The following is a 23,080-nucleotide window of genomic DNA, read 5'->3' as shown; positions in this document are numbered from 1 at the left end:
ACTAAAGTCATGAGCGGGACGGCCGGTGACCCCGCCGACGGAGAAGATGGCCGCCCGTGCTCCGAACTGGGCAAGGTCGCGTCAGCTGTGTGCTTCAGCCCCTCGTCAGAGTGAATCCCACAACTGTTTGTGATGGTCTATCATGCTGGAAATATGCCAGAAAGAAAGCGTTTGATTCAGTCAAAACCTCAGCAGTCATGGAGGCATTACCGAATCAGGGTGTAGATGAGCCCTATGTAAAAATACTGAGAGATATATATAGTGGCTACACAGCTACTGTAGTCCTCCATAAAGAAAGCAACAAAATCCCAATAAAGAAAGGCGTCAGGCAGGGAGATACGATCTCTCCAATGCTATTCACAGCGTGTTTACAGGAGGTATTCAGAGACCTGGATTAGGAAGAATTGGGGATAAGAGTTAATGGAGAATACCTTAGTAACTTGCGATTCGCTGATGATATTGCCGTGCTTAGTAACTCAGGGGACCAATTGCAATGCATGCTCACTGACCTGAGTAGGCAAAGCCGAAGGGTGGGTCTAAAAATTAATCTGCAGAAAACTAAAGTAATGTTTAACAGTCTCGGAAGAGAACAGCACTTTACGATAGGTAGCGAGGCATTGGAAGTGGTAAGGGAATACATCTACTTAGGGCAGGTAGTGACCACGGATCCAGATCATGAGAGTGAAATAATCAGAAGAATAAGAATGGGCTGGGGTGCGTTTGGCAGGCATTCTCAGATCATGAACAGCAGGTTGCCATTATCCCTCAAGAGAAAAGTCTTACCAGTATTCACGTACAGTGCAGAAACCTGGAGGCTTACGAAAAGGGTTCTACTTAAATTGAGGATGACGCAACGAGCTATGGAAAGAATGATGGGTGTAACGTTAAGGGATAAGAAAAGAGCAGATTGGGTGAGGGAACCAGCGAGAGTTAATGACATCTTAGTTGAAATCAAGAAAAAGAAATGGGCATGGGCAGGACATGTAATGAGAAGGGAAGATAACCGATGGTCATTAAGGGTTACGGACTGGATTCCAAAAGAAGGGAAGCGTAGCAGGGTGCGGCAGAAAGTTAGGTGGGCGGATGAGATTAAGAAGTTTGCAGGGACAACATGGCCACAATTAGTACATGACCGGGGTAGTTGGAGAAGTATGGGAGAGGCCTTTGCCCTGCAGCGGGCGTAACCAGGCTGATGATGATGATTATTATTATTATGATGACCAGCGAGTATTCCAATCAAGTTGGAGGCGACTTGGGAATGACCACCTCTTGCAACTGACTGGTGACATGGTGCTGCTTCTGTGGGCAAGCGTTTGACTTTGGCTGTAAGATTTACCAGGCTTCAATTTATATGGGTTAGTAGATTTTAATCGCTCGGGATCTTTTACTTGTATTCTGATTTGCATGGGTAGTGCAGAAAGTACTGCGTGGCAGCAGAGCTAAAGTTTAAAGTAGCGACCATGGTCCTATTGAGTTTGACAAGAGCTAACCTGTTGTGGTTGTGTGAAGAGCTCAAGAGAGACATAGAGAAGGACTTAACTGAAGCAAAGGTTCTAAAAACCATTCTCCAAAGTGACAATGATTTGGAAATCATCGAATATCTAGGTAATAGAAAGCAATTAGGCAGGAACAGAAAGAAATTAGGCAAAAACAGAAAGAAGCCAGGCAGGAACTGAAAAGAATTTCGCAGGGAAAAGAACTAAGGAAAATAAAAAGGAAGGTAATTGCAGCATTGGACAAAGATTCAATGTTTGGAGCAGGCAATCAAACAAAGACAATAGCGGCTTGAGAAATCTGTAGGTTGGACGCAATGAAAGTGGGAGGAAGTCGATAGCAGATTTTGGTCGAAAGCCAAACAAAGGGCTATAGTACCTGTGACAATATCAGTACGTTTATAGGTGATGCCCAATCCATAGACCATGGCGTAGCTGCTGAGGAGTCCGTTGATAAGGACCAGATTGAGTGCGACGAGATACTGCGCCAATGTAATGCTAGAGAAGCAGCTAGGCCAGCTGCAGACTTGGCCCAGTTATCAAGGGAGTATGTTGCGAAGGTAGCTCTTTCAGAAGTCCTAAGCTTTACCCTAGTGTTCTTGTGAGCTACCGTTATTGCTTGAAAATATTCCTAGGGCAGGCCAACAATAGGTGTTTTTGACAGGAGATGACATGTTTAACGAATTCACTGCCCCGTAAGCTTTGTCGAGACAGGCTCTGCCATTAGAGAGATCACTATTGTGGTGACCATAGGGGTCAGGCACATGCATACTGACTGTTCAAGTTTGAATTATATGGCAAAGGTCAATTTTAGGATTGAAATAACACAATTTGGGCCCCCAGAAATGAATGGGCAGTGGCCAAGGCCTTCAATTGGGATCAAATTAACTGGAGTTGACCAAGTATACTGTACAAGCAATTATTGAGTATTATATGGTTGCCGCTTTGTTAATGTTGCAATAACGACTTGTGCCAACATTAGATGAACATAACTACAACGTGAACAAGCAGGTTTAGCAATCAGGAAAACAATGTGCTTCGCTTTGCATTGCCGTTTACGAGCACAGGAAGCTCACCTGAGGTGTCAGCACGAGAAACAGGTCTGCGGTTTGGAGCATGGATGAATGACTGCGTCAGACCATTTGGGCTCACCAGCACGTGAAGGAGTGCAGGCGGAGGTGTTGTCAACAGCTGGTTTAAGGCTTCCAATGCAGCCGTCACCACTGTCTGGTCCGTGTTGCTTATATGGTACAGCAGTAGCTCATAAATCTGAACAATATAAAAAGTGAGGATGGTTTCAAGAAAGTTGCTTTCAGAATATCTGTACCTCATGTGACACATGACAACAAAAATGCAACACCAGGGTGTCTACCAAGTTGACATTTACAAATTCCCTGAGTGCCTTTGCAAATTTCCCTGAGTGAGGCAAAACTTTGTTTTATGTTAAGATGGGAAACCATGTCGCCCGATGCTGTCACTCTTTGAGCATGTGAAAAAAAAAAAAAAAAAAACTGCTTAATCCAGTTTGGATACTAGGAGTAGTGCTTATTTTATTCAAAAAGATAATAGAAGGGAGGGGTTAGTAAAATGCGCAGCAAATAAAATGTCTTAGAAAAAAATTGCAAATCAAGTCGGACATTCTCAAACACGAATAAAAAGGAGATGCGTACAGAAGCAAGTATTTTCGAATATGAGCTATTTCTATCAACTGATAGCCAGCTCAGTGGTATGAGGCCCGAATTTTCTCACAATTGAGATTCTCTCACAACAGCTCGTAAGTCAACCTCAACTGTCCTGACGTACTCTCAGCCCGCGTACGACGCCTCAGTGTTGTGTTTCACTGCTTTAAAAGTGGACGTGGCATTCGATAACAACTTTCTTATTTCTTCGTGGATTTTTATGAAAATTGGCAGACTTATCAGCAACGTTTCTGTGATACTACTGCATAAATTTCATAAAGATATCTTGAGAACTTTTTTTATGTATAATATTTTTCTTCTTCTGGCCTTGTTCCAAGCCTGAATCACTTAAAAAATATGATAGGACACTTGTGCAAAGCACTCTGCATTCCAAGATGAATGGTTGAGGTCCTGTGACATTCTTAGATTTTTTTATTTGCAATGCAATTTTTTTTAGTTCTCGTTTTTTAAGAGGTGACTGTACCACAGGCGTTTAGGCTGTGAGCAAGTAGCCGAATTGTTAATTGTAGTAAAGTCAAACTGCAAAAGCAAGAGTGTCATGCCCTGGACAGTACATCCAGGAATACAGGGAAAAAAATGGAACTGAAATAGACCTAGTGGTCACGAAGAAATCAGTGGTACAAGCAAAGGAGGAAGCACGAAAAGTCATTTTGAGAAAAAGGCTTTCAAAGTTGTACCTTAGATTTTACATTATCAAAAGGCACCGGGGTTGTAGTCTTTTATGTCCTTTTCAGTGCGCGGCTTCTTTAGTGCCCTGCCTATGGTTTGATGTGCCTTGCTTGACTTTTTTTTCCCGCAAGACATCCCTTTCCACTGCTCTGCGAAGAGCATGTTGTCCCAGTTGCAGTCCAAGTGTTGCACAATACTCAGCATATGCACGGTGGGCCCCAGCATTGTATTTGTAGACTGCCTCATGGATAGCTGTCTCTGTCGCAACCAATGATGCGTTTGTATCTTTTGGCAGCAGCGACCATATGACCGAATGAAGGCTTTCGGCAGCGTTTTGGGTTTTTTTCAATAGGCAACAGCTGAGGAGCTGCATGTCAGAAAGGCGTTGGCACACGGGCAGCAATACATCGGCAACATGCTCTCTAAGCCGGTACTTGTGAGGAGGTGGAGGCTTCTCTGCTTCTGCAGCCTGATGTTGGCACCAACTTGATGATGGGGGTCTTCATCGGTAGATGTTATATGATATGTTGCCATCACGGTCTTTTGCATGTCTTGAACGTTGTCGTCATGCAGAGCCATGCCATAGTAGTTTGTCAGTTTCTTTATTAAATCTTGAGGGAGGCCATCTTTCCCTCTAAGAGATTGCCCTTTCTTGCCTTTTGTGATAAGAGCACGCATAGCCGTCCCCATTCTTTTCTTGACATGATTAATGCAGTCCTCCTTTGTAAATGGAATAAATCCATAAGTCTTGTCCCGACAAAGTGCTACAAAGGTTCTACTGTCACCATCACAATGTTTGTATATCGCAAACCATGTTTGCTAAAGCACCTCCTGAATAGAGTCAATGCTGCTTCAACCTCTATTCTGCCAGAGTTCATATCTGTGTTTTTTTGGCAGACGTGTGATGCTTCCAATCATCATAGCCTTCATCCCCTTCTTTGGGGCCAAGCGTACAACCATGGCACCAGTCTGATAGGACCACACAACTGAGCACCAGTCCTGTGAAAAATTCTATTACAGTGCCGACACCTATGTGGGATGTATGGCCACATGTTAACCATGTCCCATCATAAACCACTGTTATGTTGTTATTAAAGGTAGGGTCCATCTCCCTGTAAACACTGCGCACTGCCACCACAGCATTAGAAAAAATATTGGCAGCAGCTGTCTCACTGGCAGGTTTGAACTCAGCCTTGAGATGTTTCTGAAATGTTTTCGTTCCCTTTCAACAAATTTACAGCTAATTTTCCCTGATAGAAGCACAAGTTCCCTGAGTTTTCCCTGAGTTTTTCCAGACTACTCAATATCCCTGAGAATTCCTGGTTTTCCCGGTTGGTAGACACCCTGAACACATGCACATTTATAAACTTGCAGCTTAACAGACAAAAGCACTACAAGCAGAAATTCTGGTCATATTTCTTCATATTGCATTGTTGTCCTAATATGGCACATAAAAGCCTAATAACATGGATCCAGAGCCAAATATTAGCAACAGGTCTGAAAAAGCTGAAACATTTCACAACTACTGGAAATCTTGTCCACTGAACTCTTTCTTAGTATGCCCACAGAAATCGATCAATTTGATTGAATTTTTCTGTGAACTGTCAACATTTCCACTAGAATTCTACCAACAACACCATGCACCATCTAAACTGACAACCTAAGTTAAACTATTTGCCAGATTTGACAATTGTGGCAGACTGGTGAGTCTAGAATATAAAGCTTTCACTGGAGGTATCATCGAAACTAGCCTCCAGTGCTCGTAGCAATTCCTCAATAACACTATGCAGAATTTGAACTTTGGTAGACTCGGCAACATAATCTTTAAATGGCAGCCGCAGTGAAGACACAGAAGCTTCTCTTCGGTTACCAATTCTCCAATACGACGTCTAGGCTGTTTTAAAGAGGTCTTGAACTACCCGTTGGGCTTGGTGAAAAAACAGTCTGTGCATTGCATATGCTGCTGTGAACATCTCAGGTAAATTTTGCAGTCGTGTGCGACACATGGAGCTCGCAAGTGGAGCGTGAGTCACCTATTTTTTCAAACGCTCTCTTTTCAAATGAAGCCCGCTCCTCGCTCTTTTCCATATGCTTTATTTCGTAATGCAGCCAAACCCATTTAAACAATATTCAACTGCCAAGAAAATTCCATTGCTATCACTGATAACTGTTATAACTAGGTTCAGGCATGTACCCAGGATATTTTGGGGGGGGGGCAGCCCAAAGTAACCTTTCTATGCAATAGAAGGGGGAGGGGGTACCTTTACTAGTACAATTGTGAATGCCCACCATTTGCCATAAACATGCGTAAACCTGCAAAAGAGAAATGAAATTAGGTGTATCTCACAGGTACACCTGTGAGATACCTCTCCTTTTCATAACAAACAAGGAACCACATCAAATGTACTCGCGCAGGAAAGATGCTCAGGAAGAACACTGCAAAGAACAAGTAAACAAGCGAAAGTGTAAAATAAAGATTTCTAGTAGCGTATTTTTTAATTAGCTCTGGAAGAATTATAGAGAAATATATATTTGCAGAACAATCAGTTCTTTTGAATCCCTCATTTACTGCTCTATAAAGTTAAGTGGCAAAACTGACTCACATTGTTATTTGGGAAGTTGCGTAACGGTGCGTGGCTGCCAGTCCCATACAACCGCGTAGAGTGCAGGACGTTGCGGTTCTATACGTACTGCACCCACCGCGGAAGGTTAGAAAAATACCCACATAAGCACAATAGAGAAGTGGCTACGTCAGACGGCTTGACTGATAACTGTAGAAGCATCATTCAAAACACATGGAATCATTCTCCACTTCTAGCGGCATTTTCTTCCCTTCCTTCTTAAATAAAAAGATGTTGATCCATACATATTTTCACAAACAACGGTTAAATTTGTTAATTTACACTTTTGCTTCATGTTTGGCTGTTGCCTTAGCTCTCTCCCTTAGTAGATGGCTTAATTTCTCAACTCCTTGCGATTCTTGTTTCCAGTTGCCAATCTTGAACGAAAAGTGTCGTACAACTAGGGAAAACCAGACGATGTAATGGGTGACATTCATATTGCTCATGGGTTTAACGGTTATTGCCGGGTTTGATAATGGACGCTGTTTCGCATGATTTTATTTTCCACCTTATCTAACCCATATCACGTGAATATGGCTGCGAGGATCTGCCAGTGTCACGGTGAGCCGTCACTCTAGGAAATAATTAAGCAAAAGGAAAAGTTAAATGCAAGTGGCCTTTTCTCCAGCCGCAACTCTTTTCACAAGCATGCAGACCAGCCGACTACAAACTGAATCCCTTTCCTGGTCCCTGGATCAGTCTAAACAAAGAAGGTTGAACTAACTAAGCAACATCGCGAACGTTGCAATAGATGCTGACAATTGAACGCATCTCGAGTTAATCGCACAGGCACCGCATCGATGAGAAAACTGGCCTTCACACCCCAGCAGAAGCCAATAACTACCGCATCCAAAAGAGTGAAAGAGGCAGCAAAATGTTGACCGCCGAATAGCTGTGAAGTCTCAAGATTGATTTGGCGGCGCTTTAGGAATGTGTATAAGGAGCGGTGGCGTGGGTGAGGGGGTGTCATGCCGCTTAATTTCAGCTCCCCCCCACCCCGGGTACATGCCTGACCAGATTGCATGAAAAAATCAAAATAGGGGGATGGCAGAGCTGATGTGAGAAAACTATAATAGTGGGAAATCCAGAACAAACCCTGAGGCGAGATCCCCATAAGCATCTCTACTTCTCACTGGCTTGCACGAGAAAACCCTAGTCCGTCAGCCTTGCATGCTTTACGCGAAGCTTGCTCGACATTCTTCTCCAAGGCATCCAGGTGCTCCACGTAGTGCAGTGGAAGGTTCCTCGCAAAAACGAAGCCCCGGAGGGACTGAATCATCTGCCGGGCCTCCTGCGAGGGCAATGTTAAGGCCACCTGCCCTACTGCGTCATCGCTGGCGTCGTTGCCGCCGCTATCTGATGCAAGCATGTTCGCGACGGTCGCCTGATTGGTTAGAAGCACTTAGTTTCCAAATCTATAGCCATGCGCTTTCTTTTCACCGGCAACATCGTGCATTGCTGATGATGAGCGGGCGCATCAGCCATCTTCCGTTTCGGCGGCGAGTCAAACCAACTGTTGGTCAAACGAGGCTGAGAAACCGCGCAGCCAGGAATGCTTTCGACGCAACCAACAAAGACGGACGCAAGTGATTAAGCCATTTGCAGATGTGGGCTGAATGAGGAGCCAGCAAGCAACATGCAAGCAATCTGCAAGCAGCGCAGTTGGCACGGTCCATTTGTGTTTCGGAGGGTGGGGTGCCTTAGAGCTATGAGCACAACCCAGTCGTGTTTGGAAGGGTGGAAAAGCAACAGGAGAGAGGCGTGCGGAGAAGGCTGGAAAATGATCACGCAGTGGCTGTTGAAGCAGCCGCCCATCGTGCAGCGGCTCGAATTTCTTTTCTTTTTTTTCTTTTCAAGGATTTCGCATTTCACTACCTTTCAGCTTGGAGACCTAGCAGCCAGACTTCATCGTTATAACCGATAATGCGGCATCAATGCATAGTAGTAAGCAGGTTATTTCACCATGGAAAACATACAAAAGTTGACGGTGCAGCAGGTTCTCATTGTTATAACCGATATATTGTTAAAACCGGTATCACTATAAGTGGGTTCGACTGTATATGAAAATGCTGCATATTTTTCTGTCTTTGTTGGGTGGCCATGCTCGAGGTCATGAAACCATAATAAGTAAATTGGGCTTCCTAAACTGGATTTAACAGCTTGAAAGCAATTAAGCAGCACGCTCAAGGACAATGACTACCTTAAGAAAATGCTCCAATGTTGGGCCAGCTTTTTCAGCCCCTTTCAGTACAGGCATTTCTTTAGTGGGCTTGCTCCCCAGATGAGGAATCAAGTGCCGGAAACAAACAAGGACTCCAACAATAGTGTGAGCTGGATGGTTTTCCTGGACTGGAAGCACCAGGCCTGCAGAAAATTGAAAGAGGGCAACTGGATCAGAAGCAAGAACAAAACAGAGCACCAGAAATAGTCTGATAAAAACGTCACTGTGGCATGAGCAAGAATCAGGTCACTTAATAATTTGAGTATAGTAGTATTCCTATTTTGACCATATGTCCCAAAAGTGTGTGTGTAAAACACCTGTTCACTTGGCTAAAGGCACACATAATTTTCAGTGGTGTGAGTATTGCATTTGCATTTCAGCCTTCAGTGTCACTGAGTAAGAATAGTTAAAACTATGCCTTTCAACATTTGTGTATGCAATACATAGTCAATTACCATTGTATTTATGGTGAAAGAACTGCACCTATTCACTCATTTAACCCTTTCAGTGCCACTGATGTACCCGGTACGTTTCCGTGTTTCTGTCCTGCCATGTTACTGGCACATCCCTTACATTCTCTGCTCTCTCCCCTCAGATACGAAGAGTGCATTTTCCATTAACTATGTCTTTTTTTTTTCAGAGACAATAAACTGATGCTGAGGGTGTGTCACCTCCGAGAAAACCTGACACTGAAAGGGTTAACTACACTTATAAGCAATGGTCATAGGGCCTACACACCAACACACTTATCTTAACTTACTAAGTACCAAGGGCATATTGGCCTTGGCAATGTATCTAGGGGGTCACTTTCCATGAGTTCATGCAGTCGCCACAGGGCATAGGTAGCATTTGCACATTGTCCAGGACGGTTTACCTCTACTTTTTACTATGGCCTTGTTCTTTAAAATTATTATTTCGGCTTATAGCAGGTATTCAACAGACCTTTCATTTATATTAAAAACTGGTTTTCTTGAAGTAAACCGATGCTACGTTCACTTCAGAGTGATCAGACTCCGAGCAACCAGACTCACACAAAACACAAACGTGGGCCCCAGTGTGTCTCCGCTGCTCAGTGAACTGATGCCTTGCTTGAAAAATGTGGTTACACACACTTTTCAGCCACTGAGTCTTGGTTTCGTGTGCTCAGAGAGCCCCAATCCATCCGGCCTCACATTTCTTCACATTTATAAGTTGATATAGTATGTACAGATGGCTTGCTTCAATTTCCCAATGACAGTGAGGTGCCCAAAACATACAGTTAAAATGTTTATTAGTGATTGTAGTCAATTACCGCACCTCACCTATCCTCTGATGTTTGCTACCACTGATGCTATGGCTATGAAGTCAGCATGTTTTTATTTCAAAAAGCCTATTTTGAAACATTACTGTTTAAGCCTTTGTTGAAACCTAAAGTAAAGCCAGTGCCTTCTATGAAAGACTTCTGAGCAGTTATATGAAACAAGCTAGAAGGAGAGATGGTTACAAGAAGATAAACTGAGGTACAAAACCGAATGGACGTACTGAAGAGGTCGTTGAGAAGCCACAACAGGAAGACATTTGGCTTTCGAGACCACTGGCATACGGTTACAAGGGATAGGGCTGCACAACGGCGAACCAATGCTGAGGGACAAGACAGGTTGGGCAAGAATGTTCGTAGCAGCATCTGTACAGAAAACAATACAGTACTTAAAACACTAGCAAATTGGTTTACCTGCATTGACACACAAGACTTAAATTCAATTGAGCATGTATGAATGGAATTAGATGACTCACGATGTCTCAACTGAAGCAGGCAATCACTTTACAAATGCAAAAAAAAAAAAAAGAATGCAGGAATTCAGGCAGTAACCATCCCTACCAGAAGATTTAACACTTTCAGTTATGATTCATAACAATCACTGACACATAATATCCTTCCTTGGCAATAGCAACTGAAAAACTGTGCACATAAGAACCTGTATTATGGTGTTTCATGCCACATAAAACAAAATGAATAAAAGCTGAAAGAAAACAAATTATTATTTTGTAATGAAGAAATGAAACTATTCCTACCTCAAAATTTACAGCTTAAATAAATGAGGGAAGAAATTCCTTCTAACAGATTTGGAAGGAATGTCTTCGCTTAATAAAGTTTTTGGCTGCAGGCATGAGTCTATTAAAACATGACTGAACTATACTATGTCACCTGGTTACTGATATCCTGTCCATGATGAATTCACACTACCAACCTTGATGTCGTTGTCGTTGGTGAATTGCCCAAGCATTGGCATGGCTCGAACAACAGTGTTTGTCAAGGCCTCCTGCACACTCTCCTCTTCGGAACGCTGGCTTATGCGCACAAAGCAAGGTATCAAGTTCACCGTGTATGCCCTGAGTAGACAAGAAAGAGCACACAAAAAGCAATCAGAAAACACTTTTATGGCATAACTATTTAAATTTGAATGACATGCAGTTTTCCGTGTTTTTGCCCCACTATAATGATACAAACACATTTAACCTGATAAAAACAACTTAATGGTCATAAAAAAAAAAGTAAGATGACTCTGTTTCATTGCAACAAAAAGACTATGTGAGCAAAACACTGCAATGCAGACACTTTGACAGTGACGCAGCAACAGTATGGTACAACTGGATCCTTGCCTGCATTTTTGTGTCTTGATTAAATGGCACAAGTCTCCAAATTTGCCAAGGGCCACACGTAAGCTTCGACCTGGGCCGTTTTTCTTTATTTCCTTGTACAGCTCAGCCTGTAACCGTCCTAGATGAGAGTCTAGAAGAGTCTGAAATATGAAACAAGGCCACTATAATGATAGAGTCAATACTTTTGTGGCAATGTGGATAAACTGTCAGGATTAGTTTCTAGCAGCTGAAAGCACCACAAAGCACAAGATATTGGTAGCAGAAAGATCCGTGAAAATGGATACATTCTAATGAAAACAATGCAAGGTGGCCATGAAATTGAACACTCTTGACTAATATATCTGCTACACCAGAATTAAATGTATTTCAAGCAAACAGCTGGCATCATATTAGCAGATTACAACAAATGCCAGTGTCACCTAAATGCAATGTGTCACAACCTAACAAAAAAAAAGAAACAAAGAAAGAAGTCTACACCAAACACCCCCCCCCACTACAACCAAGTTCTGCACCATGTGCATCACTTTTCTTTGTGCACTGGTTTTCAAGAGCAAGTCTCCAAGACTCAAGAAAACACATCACAGAGCTCAACTTGGAACCTTTGGCAACCATATGAAGAACCCCCCGTGGTTGCTCAGTGGCTATGGTGTTGGGCTGCTGAGCACGAGGTCGCGGGATCGAATCCCGGCCACGGCGGCCGCATTTCGATGGGGGCGAAATGCGAAAACACCCGTGTACTTAGATTTAGGTGCACGTTAAAGAACCCCAGGTGGTCGAAATTTCCGGAGTCCTCCGCTACGGCGTGCCTCATAATCAGAAAGTGGTTTTGGCACGTAAAACCCCATAATTTAATTTTTTAACCATATGAAGAGGTGTCTTGAAGAGACAAAAATACAGCAGTACTTGCAGCAAATCAAAATAGTTAGTCAAAATGTGCCACAGTTCTTGCCACAAAATGATATAAATTCAGATGTATAAATGTTTAATACAGGCTCACCTTGATGGTTCGATTCAAACATTCATCTGCCACCATGCGCACATCACTGTCTTCATCATCACAGCAGAAAAAAAAACTTTCCACAGAAATGCCCAGAAGCTTAGGAAAATCTGAGTAAGTCCTGAAAATGGCCCCACCAAGAGCAGAGAGTAAATGGTTTCATCTGTAAAGGTACTCACCCGACACTGCCAACAGGCTTTTATTAAGCACTGTGTAGCAGCATATATTTCTATTTATATCTCATGAGAATATCTTGTTCATCTTCAGGAAGAGCTCTGAGCAGGAACCAAACTGCTTACTTGGTTATAAAACTCTGAAGCCACAGTCACAGTTGGCCCCATAAAAGCTGAATGCAATGTAAAACAGGCCACTAAAGTATAAAATAATAAAAAATAAGATAAAGAAAGGAACCCTTACCTACTATTCAGTACTGCTACGTCATCCAAGTTATAAAGACTAGGTTTCAGTACTCATATACACATAAGGCATCAACATTTTTCAACTATAAATTGAAGATCCGTAAGTGGAAAGTTGCACATAATTGTGCCAATAGGCACTTATTAAAAAAAAGAAGCCTTCGCACTGTGGCATTGTCGTAACACTGTTTGCATAATAGATAACTCTGTATCATGACAGTGCAATTACCTCTGAGTGATGAGGCAATATCTTCACTTATTCACCTTACATTCTTCTTTTTTTGTACTGACCTCATGTCAACTAAAAAAATCCCACACAACTTGTTAATTAACCAGGCTGATGTGTCCCTAGAACATTTCAACACTACTGGTTCCTAAAGCAGCTTAGAGATGTACTTTTCCAAGAAACACACATATGTAAAACTTTTACAACAGGACCACCCAAAAGGCTACAGGTGCTTATGACATCTTTTTTTCAGAAGATCAATGTGGCATAAATTCTGCATAACACATCCTAGCAATGAACGAGAAGGATCAGATGAACTAAGAAGCTCAAATCAACAGGCAATAAAACAAAGACATCTACAGGAAGATAATCTTCAATTAAATTATTAAAAGGAATGGTGGAATGAGGGTTAAATTTACAGTAATGTACATTTTATTAATTGATTAAAACAGAGCATACAAAGTTTTATTGGACATCTGCCTACTCCTATTTCTAAGCACTATGCGACGCCTTCAAAGTTTGGATATTCCACATCAGCTGCTATGGCTGTGAGCAGTGCTGGCTAATACTCCCAGGGCTAACTGAGCGACGGCAGCCATTGCCGCAGCTCAATTGCTAGAGCACTGCATGCATCATGTGAAGGTCAAGGGTTTCGATCTCACAGTCAACAAAACTTATTCTTCCTTCCACTTTCACTTCCCTTCCACCTCTTTAAGAAGGTGTAAATTATTGCAAATTTAAGTCTCATCGACATATATTACAGTTCAGTTATGTTTCACTGTGTAAAGATCAATAATGTAGGTTAGGCTGTATTGCTCCAGGACACATATATTTAGGTATTTCTATTTTCCCCAAACCACTGAAGAGCAAAATAATAATTTATCTGTGGAACTGGTGAAATACAAAAATCTTGACTCATTTTATAAAGTCTAGTCTCGTGCAATTAAAAAAGCCTTAGTGGCACTGCAGACCTGCTTGAATAAAGAACAGTTCCTTCTCCCCTATGCTTTCCCTGGTTACAAATGATTACTGACAATCAAAAATCGACATCAACAGGATAAACCACTGTCTTCTTTTTTTAAGCAAAATACTGCAGACCTTTCACTAAGGCCCAAGCAGAAAAGGGCATTTCTGGGGTTTGAGTAATCAACAAGAAACAACAAGACACGAAGGTCACTGCCCTCTTAATCATTCTGTCACACTGAAAGGGGGCTCATGTCACACCTTGCATATGCAATAGGCCCACAAAATCAGCAGTGCTCGATAGCACAGGTCAGACGCAAGGCAATAAGCATGCCACCCCTTCCATGCGACAGTTTCATTTGTGAGCAAGGAACTAGAAAATAGTGTTTAGCCCTCCTTGAAGCCTCCACACAGGAGCCCCATATTGAACTGAAAAATACTTAAGTGGAAGCCCTGCCTAAGACCGAATAGAACAATTTCAGACCATAACACCTATGGGCACTTAGCCCAAAAAGGAAATAAAAAGGGGACAGGGAGCCTTGTCCCTGTCCCCCTCATTATTTACTTTTCGAGCTAAGTGGCCATGAGCTTTATGGTTTGAAATTGTTCAGTATGAACCGACTAGCCCAGCAACACATATTACTAAGACCCACTATTACTGACATTTTCATCAACTATATGGGAAACAAAAATGCTTTTGAATAGACTTTCAACGTACTGAATGGAACAAGAGCAAGAGTGGCAGAAAGATTTTGTTTGATTGCTAGTAGGAACGAAAATTTTATATTCTTTTCAATTATCCCAATATTAAATACTTTGAAAAGTCTGTCAAAAAGAGGTGTTAGCATTCCAAGAAAAATGCACACTTAAATTTTGAAAGGTTGACTCCTGTCAATACCACAATAAGAAAAGTTATTTTCTTGTTTAAGACAGTCTATCTCCAGCAGTTTGGGAGAAAAAATAAACAGCTGAAAACAAAATTTCAATTTACAAATACTGCAAATTGCACTTTATTGACTAATGTTTAGTTTCACACATGTGTCTGTCTTCCATTTTGCAAAATATTACTGAAGGCCCAAATTATAACAATACTTTATCACAGTACAAGTATGCTTTTTGTTTGATTTAATAAATTTCACTTAAGTAATTGCACTGGTTTCAACTGAGAGTATTTGCTCAAGAAAGTTCTGAATGAAGAGATCATCAAGATGCGCTACTAAAAGAACAGTGGAAAGAGCATGTACCGTATGCTTGAAGTGCAAATAACATCTGCAATGTTGGTACAGTGTATAATCTTCTCCTTTTTAGATGGCACTGTTTCTTTTTTTCTGAAAAAAATGAAGAGCTGATTTAGTATGATTATGTCTCATCATGCCAGATATTGCAGTCTTGGAAGTCTAGGTTTAATATATTAAACCTAGACTTCCTATATTCACCTATATTAAACCTATTCACCTATATTCACGTATATTAAACCTAGACTTCACCTATATTAAACATGGTTTAATATAGGTGCTTTGCAAGTCTGAACAGTATATATTTACCTGCAAACATGCTCCTCCAACAACAATGCGGTAAGTCCCTATAAATGCACCATTAACCAGCAATTTATTAGAACTTCATTAGGTGTAAGGTGTAGGCTTGTACTCAGTATGACCTTTTACTTGAATCTGAGACTGGAGCTCACTTTATGAAGCAGTAGAGGCATTAGAGGTGATACCTTCACAACCTTATAGTTATGTATCACTTTTGCCTGTTTGCTATTGCTAGGTACTATACATCACACTGCATTGCTACAACACACACACACACATAACCCAGCCACTACTGTTACACTGTAATACACAAAGCAACTGAATATGGAAAGTCTTCTTATACATGGCACTTTGAGTAATATCAAGGACACCCACTAGACACAAAAGAGAAACAAGGAAGTGTGCCATATCTAGTGTCACTTCCTTGTTTTCTATGAAATTAAACACTAGTAGAAACATACATTTCGGGCACAACAAATTTACAGAAATAAAGACCACCGCCAAGCTGCTTCTTTTGCACTTCATAGTTTCTAGAATGTGTTTTGAACTAACTTTTTACCGTAACGAAAAATGCAGCAACCAGCGCAAAAGCAAGTCTTCCATAAAAATGTTATGCATAACAGAAAGGAAAGAAAGACGGCCAAAGCATATATATTACTCTTACAGTTTTAAGGTAACATCGAAGTGCTCAGCAAATGAAAGTACAAACATGAGTTAATGTGTAGCATGTGTGCAGCCACTAATTGATGTTATATCACCACTATGGTAGCATTGAATTATCCCACACAACAGCGGAACGATATACATATAAATGACTATGCTAATGAAATAAACATGAAGCTTAGACGAACACTGTGTCACCTCATGTGACACGCTGAGTCCCTCCTTGTGGCAGATGCTATAATGCATATGGCGGTAAAGGGAACAAGAAATGAACAGATCATCAAAAAAATCCGTTAATGCCAGCCTTTCAAAAGGCAAGTTAGTTAACATACAAAAACTAACAAGGTCAGCATTCTTCATTGATTAGTCCGTCTATATGGGAAATGCACGTAGTGCAGTAATTCCCGCCATTACAAGGTATGCCGCGTTATTATTCAGTAAACGAGGGGCTTATTGCTGGCAACAAACACGCAATGCTCATTGTGCAAAATATCAGTACAGATTGCGAAACGTCTGTAATGTTTAGAAAACAACAGTTGCCATTCCATTTGTCTTATGGCGTGACAACACTGCTTGCATTACAGAGACACAATATTCTAATTTTATGCTGGCATGTGCTGTTCGGCAGATCGATGTCATTTACGATCGGACACTGTCAAAATTCTGTCCCCATCAATCAAATGGCCTCTTTTACAGTGTGAGCTTTGCAGAATAACAAGGTGGATACCGAGAGATGCATCGGCGCTCAGCTATCAGCTGGAACGCGAAGCCAGAGGCGTAGTAACCCATGTCGCTCAGTGAGCGATCTCTTCGCACTAAAACAAACAGCTCGTGAGTGCTCACAGCCACATTCAACGTGTACTCTCACAGGTTTAAGCAGATATAATAATGTCTTACTTAAGCAGCGGCTCTTCACCTCCTGCAGACGGTTGGACTACTTTTAAGGCTTCGAAGGACTTTATTAATTTTTCTATAGAAGCCATAGCACTAGTAAAAGCTACATTAATAAAACCTACGTCTCCGCAAAACTGGCATACCAGCTGGTCGAACTAAACAGCTGTAAAATAAATAAATCAAGAATATCACCGCTTCTGCTACTCCCCGTAACTCGTCGCCATCTTGCTTTGCGAACAACAGCGGCGTCACCTACGGAAGAATGCGTTCGTAGTAAACGCAGTCCAAATTTTCAACGTTTTCCTCCCTCTGAAAAAATAAAAATAACATCTACTGAAACATATTTAAAACTATAGTACAAAGATATTTATACTATTGCCAAAATATGTGCACAAGAGAGCGAGAACGCGCTAATCGAAATCGAAACTAGCAAGCTGAGTGCGTTTTTCTTTTTTTCTTTTTTACATTTAACGCGTCACAGAGACTGAACATCTCTGCCAAACTTAAAAGATGTTCTCTTAGTACATTAAGGTAAGATGGATAATTGAGGAAGTTAGCTGGGATTCATTGTTTCGACGCAGCGCAGAATGAATTTCAGAAGAGTAGAATTTTGGGCCATTTGCTGACGCATTTGGAGTACGGTGGAGCACTTTGTACGGTGCCTTTCACCAATCTTTTTGAGGCCATGTGACATTTTATGCATATAAGGTATGACAGTTACCCTCTTATCCTCGCCGTCCTATGCAGCTGCTCTCTTTTTGTTATTTAAGCCTCTCAAAACGCCCCGTACTCAAATACTCAGAATGAAAGGAAGAAACAGTAAGATTGACAGGAAACGGGAACACTCACCAGCACTAGATTGAAACATGCAAGAGGGCCCTGCATATTAGAATACATTGAACAAGTTTGGCGATTCTGGTGATTCTGTCGAAGCGGGGGGGGGGGGGGGGGGGGGTGCCCGCGGTGTCAGGTTCGAACCCGTACGCTGGCTGTCATCGTTGTACGAATGCCAATTAGACAATTTTACTTCCATACTAAAGCGCGCTCCCAGCTGCAGGTTTGTCAAGACTATCTAAAAAGGAATAATGTACACAGGACTCGCAGTAAGGCATGTGAGATACGTACTGTGAGATATCGCAATGCATAATGATCCATGGGGGCAGCCTTTATTCTTTGTTGCCTTTTTAACCACATATAGTCGAAATCCTCTGCAGCGAAGCCTTTAAAGCGAAATGACCTGTATAACGAAGGACTGATTAGGTCCCGGCCGAACTCCTATTCTTTCACATGTATTATGAACGCCTCTGCAATGAAGGCCACTACAACGAATTTGCCTGTACAACGAAGGAATTCAGGCATCCCCGACAGCTGATTTGTTGCTTTACAACAAACGCCATGTAGTGGTACGTGCCGACACCGCCTTTCGAAGACGTCACCAAGGTGACAGCTTGCGCTAACGCCGTGCCATGGCCACTCAATTGAAGAGAGTGCAGATGTCAGGATCGAATAGTGCTGCTGCACGGCTCCAGGAACCGCTAAACTCAAACGTTGCAATTGTTTCAGCGCATCAGCGGGTGCGACAGCGGACGAATACGTCGCAGTTGATGACGGCTTGATGATGTAATCGTAACTGTCGACCCACGACATCTTCCAAGCCAGCTATAATGAGGAAAGGACGCGAATGTCACCCGAGGCGACAGCGATGAAGATCCTGTAAACGAAACAATGATTTTGACGGCAAGAGCGGCGAGTGTTTAGCCGCGGGGCGTATTCCGAGCCTCGGTGCAATAAGGTTGGCTTCAGTCGCGCATTCTGTCATATGCAGAAAAAGATCTGCGACTTGTTTTATCTTTTCAATTCACGTTAAAGAAAAGTGTTGTTTGCTTGAACGTGCTTAGCCTGCTTTAGTGCGAGCGGTACGGTGCGCGACATTTACACCGAATTAGGTGGCCTGTATAACGAAGAATTTCGGAGGTCCCGAGCACTTCTTTAAAAAGGCCTTTGCCTGTATTGTGTTTATTAATTTAAACTAGCTGTTCGCTTATTTATAAAAATTAAATTATGGGGTTTTACGTGCCGAAACCACTTTCTGATTATGAGGCACGCCGTAGTGGAGGACTCCGGAAATCTTGACCACCTGGGGTTCTTTAACGTGTACCTAAATCTAAGTACACGGGTGTTCTCGCTTCCATCGAAATGCAGCCACTGCGGCCGGGAATCCGAACCCGCGCCCTCGTGCTCAGCAGCCCACCCATAGCCGCTGAGCAACCACAACGGGTTAATCGCTTATTTGCATCCTATATAAAACCTTGATAAAATTTTGAAGATTGGTGGTGCCGATTAAAAGATTGTTAAATCAATATAAGGCAAATATATTCTGTGATAGTACGCCATTTTAATTCGTATAAAATTGCTTTTAATGTCTATTCCTTTAAACTTCTGTTAAGGCTGTGGCAGCGCTCAGCGCGCTTGATATTATCTTCTTTAGGCGCCAGTAAATATATTTTTACCGATAGATCAGATTTAACACATTTTCAGCATAAACGCACATCAGACGTTTCATTATTTGTTTCATGTTTCATTATTTATTACGCATTTATGCTCTTACCTTATTCATGCATGCACCAATTTCCCGTTTGCTGTAATAACATATCTTCCCGTTGTAAGTATCAACAGGAGGCCTCGCCCTTACAGTCTTTGATTATGAGACCTAGCTCCTTCTATATATATTCCATACCTAATGTTCTTAAATTATATATGCAATAAATTACAAAGATAATAATACTATTAACACTGAAACTCAGTGTTTCATTGATTATATTTGCGTTCACAAATGTGGACATCGTGAAACAATTAACCCAAAAGAAGGTGTCAGACGCGCGGAAATAGTTAATTCAAGCTCTTTGGAATTCTCGTCTCGCAACAATATATAGTTGAAAAAGAGAGAAAGAGAGAAAAGGGCATTCTGTTGTCGCCGAGTTGAAGAAGGAACATTTCTGAAGAGCGCATAGAGATAGGCGCCACACCGCAGTGGGTTTAGGTGCGGGTTTCTACTGTGAGCTTTTATTATTGCCTGATAAAGCTCACAGTTTAGCAAGTTAACTTGTTGTTAACATTTCATTGCAGCAGTCTTTCATCACTATCGCATTGTAAACATAAAAAAAAAGCTGTAGCGTATAGCGTGAGTGAGTAATCTAGTGATTGAGTTACGTATGCACAGCCATGCCTGATGCATGACGCCGGCATTACTTCGCGTATGTGCCTCATGATAGGGTTGCCATCTGGCCTTTTTTTCTTTGGACCAAGAAGAGAAGTCAGGTACACCCAGGCGACAAATAAAGCACAAGAACAAAGCAGCCCACGCTGTTAGCGTGATCAACGGCCAGGGAGAAGAGGCAGCAGCGGCTTCAGTGAACACTCCGGACATATACTATGAGGAAGCAATGGCGAGAGCCCTGGCGGCCACGACGTGCAAGCAAGAGGAAGAGCACATCATAGTCATCACAGATCGACTCACAAACAGCACCCAGAGATTACCAAAAGAGCCACATTTCCGAACAAGCCATGATCATCCTCGAGAAACTGGACAATTCTCAATAAGTATACATTGTCTGGGCCCCGGGACACAAGTCCCTGGCGGGTAATCTACGCCGCTGCCCGAGATCACATTTAACGGGCTCACCGAGCTCACGAGCACCGGCAGATCCACACGATGACGTCCCGAAAAGATACACCGACATCCTGAGCCACTACAGATTGGGTAGGAGGACCTACTCACCCCCTCATCCCAAGCTGACCAGAGAAGAGGCAGTTCCGGAAACGACAGACCAACACATTCCCGCACGGCACCCTGCTGCACGTACGCCATGTATCCTACGAGCTACACTTAAGAAATACGCTTCTCCTCGGCGCCCAATACCCTCTACCACATGGTATGGGAGTGTCGATACAACCAATCGACAGCACACATGACCGTACCAAGCGTCGAGCAGTGGGAGGCACAGCTGACAAGCCCGAGCCCTGAAGACCAGCGTCGTCTGGTGAGCAGGGCCAAGTTATCTGAAGCCCACGGCACCCTGGACTGCGGACGCCGCCCATTTCGGACGATCCCACCGTCAGCTCATTTATACAAATAAAGTTTATTCCTCCTCCTCCTCCTCCTGTCTCACAGTGTCGGCTGTCGATTCTGCCCCTTCACCGGCAAATCATTTTCCGATTTTCTGGTTCTCCTTAAATCGACACATCTGCTGCATAAGCTGCATCGCAAGCGCTCTGTCGGGATTTACATAGCAGACACCTGATTTGTAGCAAGTGGATTAACTCTTAATTTGTTTAACATTTCACCGTCCTCTTAGCCGAAGTTACAAGAGCATGAACTGTGCATTCTTTTCTGAGCTTCCTCCTAAGTTCAAGCGCGCACGCACGCACACACGCACGCACGCACGCACGCACGCACGCACACTAAACGAAACGCCACGTAACAGTAGACCTGGTTGTCGACATCCACTTTTGAAAGCACTGCCTTTACGTCGCACTGCGTCCCAGTTTTCGAGTGAGTGTCGATGCTTAGGAGCAGCTTCCGAAAGACTTTCTATACAGCTCCACCATCAGGAGTGGTCATAAGAAATTGCACGATCTCGGTCCTTGATACCTTGGGCCGCCAAGATCTTAGAGCCATGCTTAATATCTGTCGTTGTCTCTCACCAATCATTAATGCGATTAGCATTTATTGGGTAGTTCAGGTCCTTTCAGGGGACTATCTATCTATCTAGTCTGTGTATAACCATTTGCCCGCCAACTTGTGTCACTATAGGTAGTCCATAGCCTAATGGGCACAGCATCGGCTGTGCTGAGAGGACAGGGTTCGAAAGCGACCATCGGACCAACTTGGGTGACTGGGTATATACGTGCCACTGGGTATATGCCACTCTTCAGTGAACTTGTGGAAGCCCCGCTGCCATGAGCTCGAGTCCGAAAGCGAGGCCCGCGGCAGAGGACGAAGCCATTTCCGGAACCTTCAATAAACTAGAGACGGTCTCACCGAACTCATCGTCTCCACATTGGTGACCACGGACGTCGGCGGCATGGCGTTCCTGCTTGAAGGCTCAGCGGTGAGCAGCACCCTCGAGCAACCGCCGCTCACATAGTTGTGGCCGTGAAGCCCTACCATCTGGCTCTAAAGCTGGAGTTTGGATTCTACCTCCGCCAACTTGGATGACTGGGTATATGTGCCACTGGGTATGTGACACTCTCCTTTCCTTTATTGACGTGATATAAAGACATGTTGGCGCACAACTACGGTGCCAGCTACTCCTTGGCTCTTGAATACGTGGCATATACACAAAATGCAGTTGCAACATAGGCGTACCTACCGGGAAGGGGGCACTTGCCCCCCCCCCCCCCCCCCCCCACACTCTTATTGTCAGAAGTGTGTGCGTGTGTGAGGGGGGGGGGGCAAAGTAGGCCATGTGCCCTCCTACTTTTGAAAGCGGCAGTGTTGGCTGCACACTGGCAAATACAGCAAAGCATCAGCTCAGGCCAAGTCTAACCTAACCATCTGTGACAACACAAAATCAGTGTTGCTTTTGATAATTTACTGGTTTGTAATATTCAGTGTTGCCATTTCAGCAATTTTGTCGCTTGATTTAGCGGCTTTCTTTTCTGTTTAGCGCTAAATTGCTTCCTATTTAGCGACTGGCGATTTTCTAGCAACTTGAATGAACACTTGGCGACATTTTAGCGACTTGGAAGGTAGGAAAGTTGCGTCAGAAATGTCCTTCTAAACGCACTTTATTATTCAAAAACTACATGTAAACGGCCGTGACTTACTGTACGACGCATAGGCTCCGTGCATGATGAAGCAACGGTTGCCTTCACTGTGGTATGTATAGTGTTCACACTATTGTGCTTCACAACAGAGTGGCCATCATAGACTTCACATAGCGCTCACAAAAAGTGATGTTAATTAAGGGAAAATGAGGCATCCGCCCAATCGTAGCAATTCCGACAAAGGAAACCCATACGGGTTCCTCGAAAGAAAAG

General features: G+C 42.9%; 1 protein-coding gene across 1 annotated transcript in view; it reads right to left on the bottom strand.

The window, feature by feature from the left end:
* The window catches only part of htt (huntingtin), a 165,590-nt gene extending 148,323 nt beyond the window's left edge, over positions 1-17,267 (bottom strand). The window contains exons 1-8 of the mRNA XM_055061449.2: positions 17,042-17,267; positions 15,191-15,274; positions 12,342-12,462; positions 11,345-11,484; positions 10,933-11,074; positions 10,226-10,367; positions 8,684-8,847; positions 2,570-2,762 (exon numbers count right to left, since the gene is read on the bottom strand). Coding sequence (XP_054917424.1) covers positions 2,570-2,762; positions 8,684-8,847; positions 10,226-10,367; positions 10,933-11,074; positions 11,345-11,484; positions 12,342-12,462; positions 15,191-15,274; positions 17,042-17,127 — 1,072 coding nt within the window. The 5' untranslated portion in view covers positions 17,128-17,267. The remainder of the gene's footprint in view (positions 1-2,569; positions 2,763-8,683; positions 8,848-10,225; positions 10,368-10,932; positions 11,075-11,344; positions 11,485-12,341; positions 12,463-15,190; positions 15,275-17,041) is intronic.
* Between the last annotated feature and the right edge of the window lie 5,813 nt (positions 17,268-23,080).

Source organism: Dermacentor andersoni, chromosome 1, assembly GCF_023375885.2.
Source record: "Dermacentor andersoni chromosome 1, qqDerAnde1_hic_scaffold, whole genome shotgun sequence".
In the NCBI taxonomy this organism is placed as follows: domain Eukaryota; kingdom Metazoa; phylum Arthropoda; class Arachnida; order Ixodida; family Ixodidae; genus Dermacentor; species Dermacentor andersoni.
This window is presented reverse-complemented; position numbering and strand designations above follow the sequence as displayed.